Source organism: Temnothorax nylanderi, unplaced genomic scaffold (assembly GCF_030848795.1).
Source record: "Temnothorax nylanderi isolate EJ_2023f unplaced genomic scaffold, tnyl_v1.0 TNYL_tig0325_pilon, whole genome shotgun sequence".
Taxonomy (NCBI): domain Eukaryota; kingdom Metazoa; phylum Arthropoda; class Insecta; order Hymenoptera; family Formicidae; genus Temnothorax; species Temnothorax nylanderi.
In genome coordinates this window covers 28,975-42,944 of record NW_027249387.1, presented here as the reverse complement: position 1 = coordinate 42,944, position 13,970 = coordinate 28,975, and the positions used below count along the sequence as shown (strand labels likewise).

General features: G+C 43.9%; 1 protein-coding gene across 2 annotated transcripts; it reads left to right on the top strand.

Moving 5' to 3' along the window:
* The first annotated feature begins 5,028 nt into the window (after positions 1-5,028).
* On the top strand, positions 5,029-13,970 carry Verm (LDLa and CE4_CDA_like_1 domain-containing protein vermiform). 2 transcript variants are annotated; one of them, XM_071720083.1, is made up of 6 exons: positions 5,029-5,151; positions 6,090-6,219; positions 7,593-7,705; positions 11,439-11,588; positions 11,876-12,798; positions 12,888-13,970. In XM_071720083.1, the coding sequence occupies exons 1-6, from the start codon at positions 5,103-5,105 to the stop codon at positions 13,119-13,121; spliced, it is 1,599 nt and encodes a 532-aa protein (XP_071576184.1). In that variant the 5' UTR covers positions 5,029-5,102; the 3' UTR covers positions 13,122-13,970. The 2 variants fall into 2 exon arrangements, with proteins under 2 accessions (XP_071576184.1, XP_071576183.1); XM_071720082.1 differs by lacking the exon at positions 7,593-7,705 and adding an exon at positions 7,386-7,516.

Sequence of the window (13,970 nt, the reverse complement as noted above, 5' to 3'; positions counted from 1 at the left end):
TTAAGTGATCGTAGATCAAAGCACGATTGAATTCCGGTCACGTGTGGCGGAAGAGGGATTGTTCGTATGATCGACGCATACCAGGGACGACGTGATTTTCACCTTGACCGTGAACAGGTCATTGTCCACTGGTTATTCCGGCATCGCGATATGGTCGACTTTTCGGATCTGTTGGACTATAATTAAAACGCGTCGCACTAGTTAAAATAACTTAATTTACACGCTTTAACTTGAATTATATAAATATATCGCCAATTTATATAATAAATCAGGATCAATTTATATATATAAATACACAATTTATAATAAAATAAATTAGAAAATAGTGCTCCAAACGCGTGAAACTTTCGCTTCCAATATCCTTCAATTTGTACGAAATAGTGTTTAATGAGAGTAATTTAAACACTGATGGATTTCAAGATTATCTATAAATCAAGGGATATCGAAGACGACAGTTTTTCAACGTTGCATTGTTGAATTAAGTTTCATAGATTTGTCACAACTTGTTTGGAAGAGTAATAATTTGCGACGCTATGCTACTTCGAAAATTTAATTTTAGAAGATTTAATACTTTTAACCTTCGAACAACGGAAACTGGGTCAAACTTGACGCGTTACTTATTTTTAAATTAAGACTTGGTTGGATACTTTATCAAAGGGTATCAGAGTTTTTACACATAAAAATAAAAAAGTAGAAAATTAATAAGTCAAAAGTAAATTTTTGCTATTACTAAATTATTTCTTTCAGGTAATAATTAATTATTATGTGTACAAAAAAATAAAAGGCCTTTATTTTCATAATGTGGAAGTTTCAAACAAAAACTCTTTTAAGCGACATAAATTTTAGTTAATTGAATGTAAGTCTCAATTCCTTATCTTTTTTTTTCTTTCGGTTCTTCTTCTTGCTGCAATTTTTGAAAGAACGTACGAAATAAATCAATACATATAAAAGGCTAACATTCGAAAATTAATTTTTCGATGCAGAAATAGGAGTAAACAAAAAATTGGAAATTTGAAAGACTGGAAGTGTTAACAGGTAGTCAAGAGCGATAATAATCTGATGGAAAGACGCGAGAAGTGTTTAACGATAGAAAACCTGCTCTCACCGGAAAGTATGAAAAAAAAACCCGGAATCAATGTGTCACAGCAGGTTTGAAGCTTCAGTCGTCAAGGATTTCGTGTATCTGAATTTAGAAAGGCAAAGAGTCATAAATAGCATTAAAAAATATATATTACTTAATTATGCATGATATTTATATGATAAAAATAAGTTATTATTAATTATGACGAGGCTTTGTCAGATGATATATGGCTCCTCAAATTATATTTAAAATATATTTTGGAGTTTAAAAAGAAGCTTACGTTTACCTAAGAATACCTATTTTTATATTCTCTCTCTTTTTAATTATCTTATCGGATATCTAAGATATCGGATTGTAATCGCTAGAATATACATTTCATCAGTTGCAATCTTGCAACTGACCCGCGCGATCTAAGCAACGATGCTTATCGCACCTACAGCGATAATTACCGCATTTCTAATGCAATAATCGAGGTAGCTTGACGCAAAAAACAATGTAAAAAGCGACGAGAGCCGTTCTCCCGATACCTCTCGAGCGACACGCTCTTAAGATCTTTCTGGGAGCACCCGAGGAGTCGAAGGTGAGCCCGCGTCGTTTATCGAGAGATCCGCAGTAGTTCAAGGAGAGAGCGAACAAGAACGTGGCGTATGTAAGAGCGGTCGACGAAAGACAGGATGGTGGGGAAAACACAAGCGAAGAAAAGCTGCAGTTCAGTGCACCGTCGTGGCCGAGGAAAGAAGAGGCTTCGAAATGCCGATTGGCAATTGACATTTATCGCGACCCCCGTGGCCGTCCTAGACGAGATAATGAAAACTCTCTCATCGTCGCCCGGTCTTTCTCTCGCCACGAGTGATTCGCGTTTTGCAATCGATGATAAGTTTAGAAGCTCGAGCACCTGCGATATTTATGGCATTCTATCGAAATGCCTCTCTCAGTCTCGCGAAGCTTCAAATAATGCCTGTTCATAAATCCGCAGACCAACTTGAGTGGGACCAGCGGGAAGCAAGCAGTATAAATGCAAAATCGACATCGAAAGTAACGCCGGCCTTTAAATTCGTAACAACAAACGACGATGTACAGTTAATGCTATTGCTCTCCGCGCGTATGACCTAGAAGAGGCGAATGTGTATCCGAGCGTTCACAATAATTTTTAACCGGCCAGCTACTTTTACCTGGCCAACCGGTCGACCAGTAAAAGATGAGGTCGATCGGATAACGAGGTCTCGTAAGGATAACGAGAAATTACGTTCGGGCTCACCTAGGACACCTCGACAACGGGGCGCGTGTAGGAAGGGGGAGGAACGGAATGGAGAGGCCGACATATACACCGCACGCACATCGCGAACACCACGAAAACTGGTTTCCTGCGCGATTCCCCATTTATTTATTACACGTACGGTGGTGAACGTGTGCCCCCGTCGGCATCCCGACACGTGCATCTCGCCAAGGACTCGGCTCGAGCGCGCATTTAGAAATGCCATTGGGTCCTCACAATGCCCGAGGAAAACCTGGCCGAAATATATGTCGCTGGGATTTCGTGTATTTTATTTTTGCAAAATTCCTAGAAAAATTCACAAAAAAACGAGATGGAATGAATTAAAGTTACACAATCTTACTAGTAATTTTGCAAAATCCTAGGCTCTGTCAGTGAAATTGTGAGTCGAAATTTTTATTAAATTTTTATATTTGTAAATATATTATAAATTATATTCACGAATATAAATATAATTATATAAATTTATATTTATATTTATATTAATAATTTTTATTCATTCCACAATATCCTGGTTTTTGGGCATATTGTACTTCTGCTGCGCTCGCCGAGGAAGAAAAATTCGATGCGTTATATATGCGTTGCATGAAAACAATTATGTCACATAAATTACGCGTGTCTGATAATTATCGATTTATACTACCACTCCGTCTAACGGCTCGAATATATCTTTTTCTCATTGCGTAACAAAAATACGTGCTAGATTGATGCTGATTCCATGCAAATTTTAATCGTTTATAACGGTGACGCTTTTTATGGCTCGCCATCGTGTCATAATTACCGGTGCGACTGAATTCTCCGCAACGTTGTGTAAGCGTAATTCTGGTATCATAAGTCAAACGTTAGTTTCAGCTGGGCAATTATCAAGCAGCGAGAGATCTTCCGCATTAGAGCGAGTTTCATTGTGTGGTTTTTCGTGTCGCTTTCGTGACATCGATACAACGACCTGGCAATACAATTTTGGCTTTTTTTGTATTCTTCAACATTGAAGAAGATCTATATTCTTTTGCGCGTGTCGCGCGGCACGTTCGTAACCTGAATTTGGAATAAACGTCTTTCGCCGTGTCACGACGATGCAAATCCTTCGCGTAATCGTACGCGTCCTGCGATGTTATTTCGCCCGCGACGACACAGATAACCTTTGCTGTGTAAACCGCAAATTTATTGGTCGTCGAGTGGATTATCATTATCGTCTCTAAAGCGCCCCGAAGGTGCGTCTATTAGAATAAGGATCTAGCGACGATCGGATCGCTAGAAAAATAGATGTACTTCTGTGCGTCCCTCCCACATTTAGATACAGCTCGGGAACTTGATTTTAAACGCTACATCGGTGCGCTACATTGTTTCGAGGAAACGCATTTTCGGGGCCGTGGCAATGGATTTCGCTGAAAGGTCAAACGCCTCTCGATACGCGGGAAACTCGCCGCGCCTCACTGCACATGCAAATACTACTCTTCCGGAAGGATTCATCGCGTGGTTACGTACTTAAAGGGATTGAATCATTAACAATTTCACGGAATCGCGAGCAGGCAGTTAATTTCCGTGCGCTAGGAGCGATTCCGCAATCACGCATACGCATGAACGTTACATCTGAAATTATATCTCTCTTGTGCGCGAACGACTTTCCTCTTCCCACGCGCGCGCGGATGTTCCGTTTTCAAGCGGAACTCTCTTTGGGCGCCGTGACGCGTCGCCTTAACGGGGCTATACCTTGAATTTACTTTGTTGAATACCCCGATACTCCTCGATACTGCGCCTTAAAATGCCACTTAAGTGCATCGTCAAGCGTGATTCCCGAATGAAAGTAACGCGGCGCGAGTGACACTTTCTCAGGTTTATGAGTGCAAGGCTTCATTCGCAATCGCTTTCGGGACATCGTAACGTTTTCATGAGGATCATAAAAAGAAGCTTCGTAAAAAAGATTCCGTTTTCACTTCTCGACGTGCGGCGATCAAAGTCACGGCTCGGACCTTGAATAGCGACACACTTGTATTGAAGAGATTATCTCCATTTAATAATCGATGCTCAAACATAAATCTTCTCAGGATTTTAAGTGCTGATTCTCCTAATTCACTTAGGTACCCAAAACAGCGTTATAAATCCAGCTTTTAGATTCTACTATGCAGCATTCCTGATGCGATTCTTGTCCGAAGAAGAAGCTGCTAACCGATTCGCCGAGTTAAAAATGGTTTCCACGTCGGACAAAAGTCGGTGGCACATAAATAAGGAATAAAGAATGGAGCCAGGTAGAAAATAGGATCCGCGTGCAAACGATTAATTTTGCATTCCATCCCACGTTCGAGCCGCGTCTCATCCCTTTAAATCCTAGGTTTTCTCATTTTTCCTTCCATTATTAAAAAGCTCCGTTTTAGAAATTATACTTATAGGTTTTAAGATTATACCATGTTCATGTCTTCCTTCGTCTAAGTCAGATGAAGTTAAAAGTTTCACGAAGAATATTATCATAATAACTATAATAATTATCAATATAATATTGTAACGTCGTCATCGCGCATGTAATAATTTTTCCAGATAAATTCTCAGTGATAGGAATTTAATTACTCATCGATTTTTCGTCTTCTCTGATAAACAGGACCTCACTTCTTTGCTGATGTCCTCCTGAGAGGTGGCAGCACGATCCGGAAGGTGAAAGTCCCACGACGAAGAGGGAAGGAGTGGTGGTGCACATATAGAGGGGCGGAGAGGGCGCGGCTTGTCCAGACGTTCTCTGTCCTGACGACGACGACGATGTCGCCGAAGTTGATATTTCTGCTGGGATCCCTGTGTCTACTCGCCGGTAAGTGCAATCTATTTTATTTACAATTTAACCGTACAAAAATTTCTCGCGTCGCGTCCTTGACGCCTATTCGAGTTGCACCGTTCACAGTCATTAAAGTTGGAGTCCGATTTTTAAATCTCTATTTTAATAAAGTAACTGTGACCGAAGAAGTACAGATATGAATCTTAAAATTATTGGAAATCGTAAGAGTTTGAATATTGCGTAATAAAGTAAAAAAAAGATCCCGTCTGTAGATATTGAAATATTGAAATTGTAAATAAAGATGAGAGAAAATTTTTGAAATTGACGTTGACAGCGCGCATTTAAAAAAAAGACAGAGAGAGAGAGAGAGAGAGAGAGAGAGAGAGAGAGAGAGAGAGAGAGAGAGAGAGAGAGAGAGAGAGAGAGAGAGAGAAATAAAACCTACTTTGGAGAACCCCACTGTCGCTTTCCCCTCCCCCGTTGCCCTGACATTTTCAAGACTTTCTACTTCTACCGGAGTTCACCGACCCCTCCTTCGATCCGCGATCGCGAAGCGCACGTTCGTGTCGTGAACCGATCGTGACATTTTCAACGATTAATCGAATTCACCTCCGCTTTGTCCCCGTGCGAAATGTCACATTCAATTCCGCTTTGAAGTCCATCTTTGATCACGCCACAATTGATCCTAATATCTACTACAACGTTTATTATCATCTACGAAAATTTTCATTAAAGATTTTCGAAAGCTTCAACGCATAAGTTATTTAAAAATTAGGACGACCTTTATCCAAGAATCCTTACTACTGAATTCTGCAACATAATTTATACAATTTCTAAGAAATTTTATTATTATTAAACGTCGTGACTGTCACGCGAAGAAGCTATAAATTGAATTTAATAGAAAGTGAATGATGTGACTCATTCGTGACGCAAAATGAGCATTATTAATCAGTAAATCATATTTCTGTCCGCAGGGACGCAGGTCAGAGCGCAAGATGACGAAGGCGGCGACGGGGACGCGAACGCCGAGGAGCTTTGTCAGGACAGGCCGGGCGACGAATACTTTCGCTTGAGCGTTGAAGGAGACTGTCGTGATGTCGTGAGGTAAGTCGCGCCGTATTATTTCATCCGCGAATACAGGATCGGATCGAGCCAGTTCAGTGCAGCACCGTCCCCGAGCAGAACAATATTACATAAACTTATACTATTTCACGCAAAAAGTAATAAAAAAATTCAAGCACCGGTTTTCCAAGCACTTGAAGAACACCGGCAAGTTGTCTCCGCGCTTTACATGATTATAATTATATCGTCTTATGTAATGCGTTTAATTTACAGCGACCGCGGGTGAATGGAATCGCGTAAGGTGAATCGGGTTTTTAATAAAAAAAAAGCTAGCTCGCTGACTCACTTCCGCCTGTACCTCGACTTATATCACTGACTCTACCGGTCGCCAGGAAGCAGACTTGTCAGACTCAATCACTATGTACTTTCCCCGGATCGCGCCGGTTCTAATCTTGTTAATTTAATCCTATTCGCCCACTTTTATTCACATATATATATTCAAGAGAACTTTGCTTAAAATTATTAATTGCCCGTTAAAAGAACGCAGGAAGCGAGACGCATGCGACATTTTGGTTATCTCTCGTTCGGCACCATGACAGAGAATGTATAAGCTCCAAGGGCACCCGGTTTTGATAGAACGCATAATAAATATTCCGGAATGCAGATGACGTCGATGACAATAAGTCATCGGTTGGTAAAAATAACGTCAATCGTTTTATTCATTGATCCAGGATGTGACTGATCAAGAATGCTTCGATCAAATTTTCCAGGACTCAAGGCGATCTGGTAGATGCAGCCCCGAGACCAGTTTAACATTTCTCTTGCCATTTGATATTTTTTATAATCGACACGAATAAGCTTTCCTTTATCGCATTCCTAATACAGCAATCATCGTGCCTTCGTTTATTCAACGACTTTCGTTCACGCGAGTACGATCGGCAAAACCTAAAATCATATCAGCGGAATACAATAGAAGCGCATAAACTCTATATTACTCATATTACGTCGCAACAATGGCTCAACGCGTAACGCCCGTTTATAATATGTCGATGCACATATACTTGCTTGTTGTAAACGTATTGTTTCATCTCTATTGTATTTCGCGCTTAATTATTTTGCGAATCGAAGGGAAATTCGAAATTACTGCTCACGTTCGAGGCTACTGCAAGGTGCGTGCGAAAAGATTTTCGATATGAGAATGATCTTAGGTGCGACAAAGCCACCGAGATCGGGGTGACCAGGCTGGCGACGGTGCGGTGCCCCACGGGTCTCGCGTTCGACATCGAGCGGCAGACCTGCGACTGGAAGACGAACGTGAAGAACTGCGATCAGCTCGAGAGTAAGCGAACGTCACGTCTTTTTCCCTAGTTTAGACTCACGCAGGCACCCTTTGTTTTCTGTCCCGGCTCCGGCAGGTGTACAAGGTCCGGCCTGAAGCAAATCACGTGTCCCAGCGGACTGGCCTTTGACTTGGACAAACAGACCTGCGACTGGAAGGGCAAAGTCACCAACTGTGACAAGCTCGAGAGTAAGTCGGAGAATCGGCGATGGCGACCGGCCAATCTCGCCGGTCAGATCGCCGATTCCCCTCGTAGACTCGCAACGTAGCACGCACCGTTCGTATCATTAGCAACTAACGCATGATACCGTTTTCACGCACCTTACGCAGCCTCGCATCCACGATGCGCAGCGACCCTGAACGTCTCTGAACGCTCATCGAGAGGTATCGAATAAAGGATGAAATAGAGATACCGTTTTTGGAAATGAAATTTTCTCAAATTGCTCGAAAGTCTTCGCGATCGATCACGATTTTGTTCCGATAACGCCGTTATCCAATTACGAGCAAGAAGTCGCTTCTTTTAATCGCGATACGAGACATTGCGCAACCGTTTTTTCGTTACGTAAGCAACGTGGCTCGAAAAAGCCAACTATGCGAAACTTTCCAACGACGCGCGAATGCCATTAAACCGGAAAGCGCGCATTAACACGACGACGGGATTCGACGCGAGATTGATCGCGAGTGAGGAAACAAGGGGGGGGGGGGGGAATTTGTACTTTCAGAGCGGAGAGCGATTAACGATCGAAAATGCCCGGGTCCCCGATACTTTCGAGAGACGTTTCTCGCCCGCCGCGCCGCGGGGATTTCTCGCCCGACCACTTTCGTCCTGAAGCTCGAGGCGAGTCTCGATGGGGGATTGGTTTCGATTTTCAACGAAAGTATCGGGGCCCAGCGGGGGCTCCATTCTATGCCTCATCGTTTCGAGCGAAACGAAAACGTTTCAGAGACGCGATGGTCGTGAAAACATCGAGCGGCTAACCCAGTTTCGAATCCTCGAAACTATCTCCCCGTATATTTTTCTCATGCAATTTCCACGACTCACCGCGCATATGACTAACAAAACTGCACTTTCCAATGGAGTTGGACGAAGAGACCAGTGTTCTCGATTCCGTTCCGGTTTAATAGTCCACCGTCCTCGTTTCAACTATTTAGAAGATGGTTATTAAATATTTTATACGCGTATCAGTTAACTTTTCTTTTCTTTATAATCACGTTGAGAATTCCTTCTGCTGAAGAATCTCTCTTTTCACGGAAGGCAATTTCAACTCACGCTAATTCTCCCTCGCCGCAATTGAGTTAACCAAACGTTTAATGTGATATTTGATTCTTGCGGTTTCGTCCAATTTTTTACTGGACTTGCTGTCAGCTTAACGTCGGTCTGTCGTCAAATCGTTAACACTATGTTGCGTGCCGGTGTGCACGCGGAAGACTATTACGCTTCCGCGTTACGACACTGTTCCCTTGTGAGCGGCGATAACCGGTAGCGAAAATATTTATCTCGCGCGAACGTATATTAGACATATCTCGTTTAACGACCGCAGAGGCATTTACTTTTGAGTGACGGCGTTCGAAGTTGGTTACTGAGTAAGCGGATCTCGCGCTAAGTGATTTCCGCTGTAAAAGATCACGGGGGGGGGGGGGGAGGAGAGCAACGTTTGCGCAAAGACGTGCATAAAGTCACATGTTGCAATTCGCGCATTGATAATCTCTCCACTTCGGGTATAATCATGATTTTTGCCACCGGTGTTTCAAAACGTAATTCCATTTAACGCACCGCTGCGTTCGATTCTCATTCCACTGAGTACGAACTTTGTGTTTAGATAAATTAATTCTGATACCTCGAACGGCCATCAGATAAACTTTAAAAGAAGTCAGTCGATTAATTAATGCACATTAGTATTAGAACATAATCGCGGTATTTATTTCGCATCATACGTTACCGCCAACGATGCAAATTTCAAATGTCACGAGTCTTTCAACGTCTTTCTCTGCAGTTTTGAATACGAGTCAACATTGGCACGCAATAATTTTCTAACATTTAGCGATCTCCCTTCTCCCCCCAATTCGCTCCAGGTACGAGGTTTCACGTATTCGTTCGCCGATCTTTCTCTCTACATCCAGATCGGTTTCGCTTCGGCGATCTGGCCTCCTTTACAGGAGTAGCTCCTCGCTACTCGGTCAGCCGTCTGACCGGCTCGCTTTTACTACTGAAGTCTCGCGCGCGATCAGTCCGATCGTTAATCTCATTGAGAGAGAGACTCCTCTTTCGCCAGTAATTCTCGTCTCTCACGACCGTCAGACGGCGAGAAATGGTAACGCGACTTTTTCACGTCCATTTTCCGTAATTTCAATGTCTGTTGCAGCTGTCGATCGGTAAACAGGATGTCGCATACTTTCCTTTGATCACAATTACGGTAATTAAGCTAAAAGGTGTAGGAAACAAAAATCATCGATTTCCAAGCGACAGAAGAATCCACACATGGAGAGTTTTAACAAATTGAATCTTCACGAATGCGAGTTAATAACAAAAAGAGATGACGTTATTCATTTCACGTTTCATCAATTAATTCTGAAAATCGCGATATCATCAAACACGCCAAATTCCTCCATGCCCACGCTGCTTTATACTCTAATTTCATTTTGCAATAGTTATTCTCGCTCCTCTAGTTTCGCTCGCACCGCATCACATTTCCAAAGCTCATTTTTTTCTCTCTCTTTCTTTCTCTCTGCCTCTCTCATTCTCTCATACACACGAATAACGGCTTGCGTGCATCGCTGCCAGTCGACGAGGCAGACAAATGCCGAGTCAAAGTTTATCTTTTGGAGTCGCCGTCGAGCGAAAGATAAACAGTCTTCCTGCGAAAACCGGTAAAGAGGTTGCAGGACGAGCCGTATACATTTTACCCTTTTGTGGATAATGAAACGAGAAGCTTTGAGAAGCGTTGACCGACCGACAAAATGCGCACTTTGTAGTGGACGGCAAATGTAAAAAAAATAAAAAACTGGAGGACGAAAATAAAAGGGGACGACAAACGAGACGAGACGAAAGCCATTCCGACGGAGGATCAAAATAAGAAAAAAGAAACTCGGAGGGCAGTGGCGTAGGAACGAGCACGTCTGTCAAGGCGTTCTCTTCTCCGAAAGAATTGCGAGAGCTCGAAATCCTTGAGCTATCTGTATATATACATATGTGGATATACTCCGCCACCACGCGTTAAAAAAATACACAGAGTAGAGATTTAATATGTTACTGTGTTCGCTAGGGTAGACAAGGTAGGCTGCGGAAATTGGGTGGCACGAATTAATTCAGCACGACCTCCCCCCAGCTTAATCGTTTTATCTTGCAGCTTCGTATTTTCGCCAAGTCTATTATGTAGAACGACACACGGTTCCTACGCTGCTGCGTGTAAATAAACGGGGAACAGTCGCATTCGGGCCTTGATTACACCTGTAGCTGGTCACGTGAATTACTTAGAGCACCAACAGCAGTTAGAATTTCATATTCAGTAGATAGCCATAAAGTGCCCGTTACGAAAAATCTTAATTACCTTGATTATACCTTGATTATAGCTTGATTATGTCTATAGTTCTTCACGTGAATTACGTGGAGCATGATAACGATAACAATCTCACACAATATTCGGTAACCTGCCTTAAACCATTTATTACGAGATCTTTCATCTATTTTGGTATAATTAATGATATCGATTTAGTTTGAATCAATACTTAATAAAGAAAATAGCGCTTTGAACGGTAATTGATATACGTTATGGTCGATTGATTGAAAGCGCAATAAGTGTATATTGTACTGGGCATTCTATGGTTATTCTATTGATATTCGATGGATTCCTATACACCTGCTCAATATTTTGGATGGTAGTCAATTTGTGGACGAGCGTCTAACGGAGATTGCGTTTTACAGAGCCGCGTAAGGTCTTGCCCATCCTCAAGACCGACGAACCCATTTGCCCGGAGGGGAAATTGTCGTGCGGTAACGGCGAATGCGTCGACAAGGAACTCTTCTGTAATGGCAAGCCCGACTGCAAGGACGAGTCCGACGAGAACGCCTGCAGTAAGTGTTGCAACGTACAATACTACGTGCGCCTACTGTGATCGTGTGATGTTAACACGAGCCGATCCCACATTTGGATTACAATCATGTTGCGCAATAGAATCGGCGTCGAGCGTAATTATTAAGCTATTGAAGTGGATGTATAATGATGTCTTTAATAACTTCAGTATCAAAAGACGGCTCGACACGTGTATAACGGCGCTTTAAGTTAAATTCTTCTTAAGTAAAGAAATTATTTTAATATTCTTAATCAATACATGTTATTGAAAAGAACATCCGTGTTACAGCCGTGGAGACCGATCCCAATCGCGCACCGGATTGCGATCCCACGCAATGCGTCCTGCCCGATTGCTACTGTTCGGCCGATGGCACCCGTATACCCGGCAACATCGATCCCCAGCAAGTACCGCAAATGATCACGATCACTTTCAACGGCGCCGTGAACGTGGACAATATCGATCTCTACGAGGAGATCTTCAACGGGCAACGACAGAACCCGAACGGCTGCCAGATTCGCGGTACATTCTTCGTTTCTCATAAGTACACCAACTATTCGGCGGTGCAGGATCTTCATCGACGCGGTCACGAGATCTCGGTATTCTCGTTAACGCACAAGGAGGACCCGCAATATTGGAGCCAGGGTTCGTACGACGACTGGCTGGCGGAGATGGCCGGCGCCAGGCTGATCATCGAGCGTTTCGCCAACATCACCGATGGCTCCATCATCGGCGTGCGGGCGCCCTACCTCAGGGTCGGCGGTAACAAGCAGTTCGAGATGATGGCCGATCAGTTCTTCGTGTACGACGCCTCCATCACCGCGTCTCTGGGGCGCGTGCCAATTTGGCCGTACACGTTGTACTTCAGGATGCCGCACAAGTGCAACGGCAACGGCGGTTTGTGCCCGTCGAGGTCGCATCCAGTCTGGGAGATGGTGATGAACGAGCTGGACCGCAGGGACGACCCCACCTTCGACGAGTCCCTGCCGGGTTGTCACATGGTCGACTCCTGCTCCAACATTCAGACCGGCGAGCAATTCGCTCGTCTGCTCCGACACAACTTCAACAGGCATTTCAACACCAACCGAGCGCCACTCGGTCTTCACTTCCACGCGTCCTGGCTGAAGAGCAAGAAGGAGTATAAGGATGAGCTAATCAAGTTTATTGAGGAGATGATCGCCAGGAGCGACGTGTACTTCATTACTATGGTTCAGGTGAGAGATCGAGCTTGCATTATTGACAATGATTGATGCATTCGTCATGCGTTAAAAATCCAAATTTTCACATCTCGTTTCTCTTCCAGGTGATTAAGTGGATGCAGCAGCCCACTGAGCTGTCCGCGCTTAGAGATTTCCAGGACTGGAAGGAGACCTGTGACGAAAAGGGTCTACCTTACTGCTCGTTGCCCAACGCCTGCCCTCTGACGACCAGAGAGCTGCCCGGCGAGACCCTGCGTCTCTTCACCTGCATGGAGTGCCCCAACAACTATCCGTGGCTGCTGGATCCGACCGGCGACGGCTTCTCCGCGAGAAAGTGATCTTATTATCCGCGAGACGAGCAACGCGCCGACGCGTCGACCGGCCGTGCGATCCGGTTATCAAAGATCGATCATTTTTCCGGCAAGTCCGGAAATCCACGTCGGATAAAAATGTGGTAATCGACCACGGCGCGAAACGAGGGCGCAGCTCTGAAAGACATGGAGAAAGCAATCGGGCGACGGGCGCGTTGAGGCGCGAGATTTCGGCGTGGAGATCCCGGAATCGTCTTATCACACAATTAGAAAGCGGTCACACGCTTGAAGATCGAGCCGTAATACTAATATTAAAGTGGAGCAAAGCGCGTCTCTGCTTTCGCGAGGGAAAACGCACCACGCCCGGTTTCTCTTCCGCGCCTATAACTATTATTATTATTTATGTAAATTAGAATCGGTAAAATCGCACATCGCCGCATGCGGTCGCGAGGATGGTCGCGTATCGATTTCTCGTAGGAAATGCCATCGCGTACGATCGCCGACGAAAACTCGCGGGAAAAAGCTCTTCTCTTTTCTATCCGTGTGACGAGAGCGGTGAGCTACAGTCTTAAGATGCGACTCTTGAAAATCGATGCTCGACGAGAACGAGACAATCCCGCAAACATCCTACTTGTACATACCACCGGATCCTTGCCCCCCCCCCCCCCCAATTCTCGTTCTTGTTGTTTTCTGGAGACTTATATACGATAACAGAACCTCGCGACCGGTGAAGCGAAAGACGAAAAACTAAATGTACCATCCCGTGCCTATCTGAACATGTACTCCTTAGAATTTAAGCAACGCGCGACATTCTATAAGTACATAATTTTTAGTCCTTATAATTTCTCCGAATAAAAACTGTACGTACAAAAATAA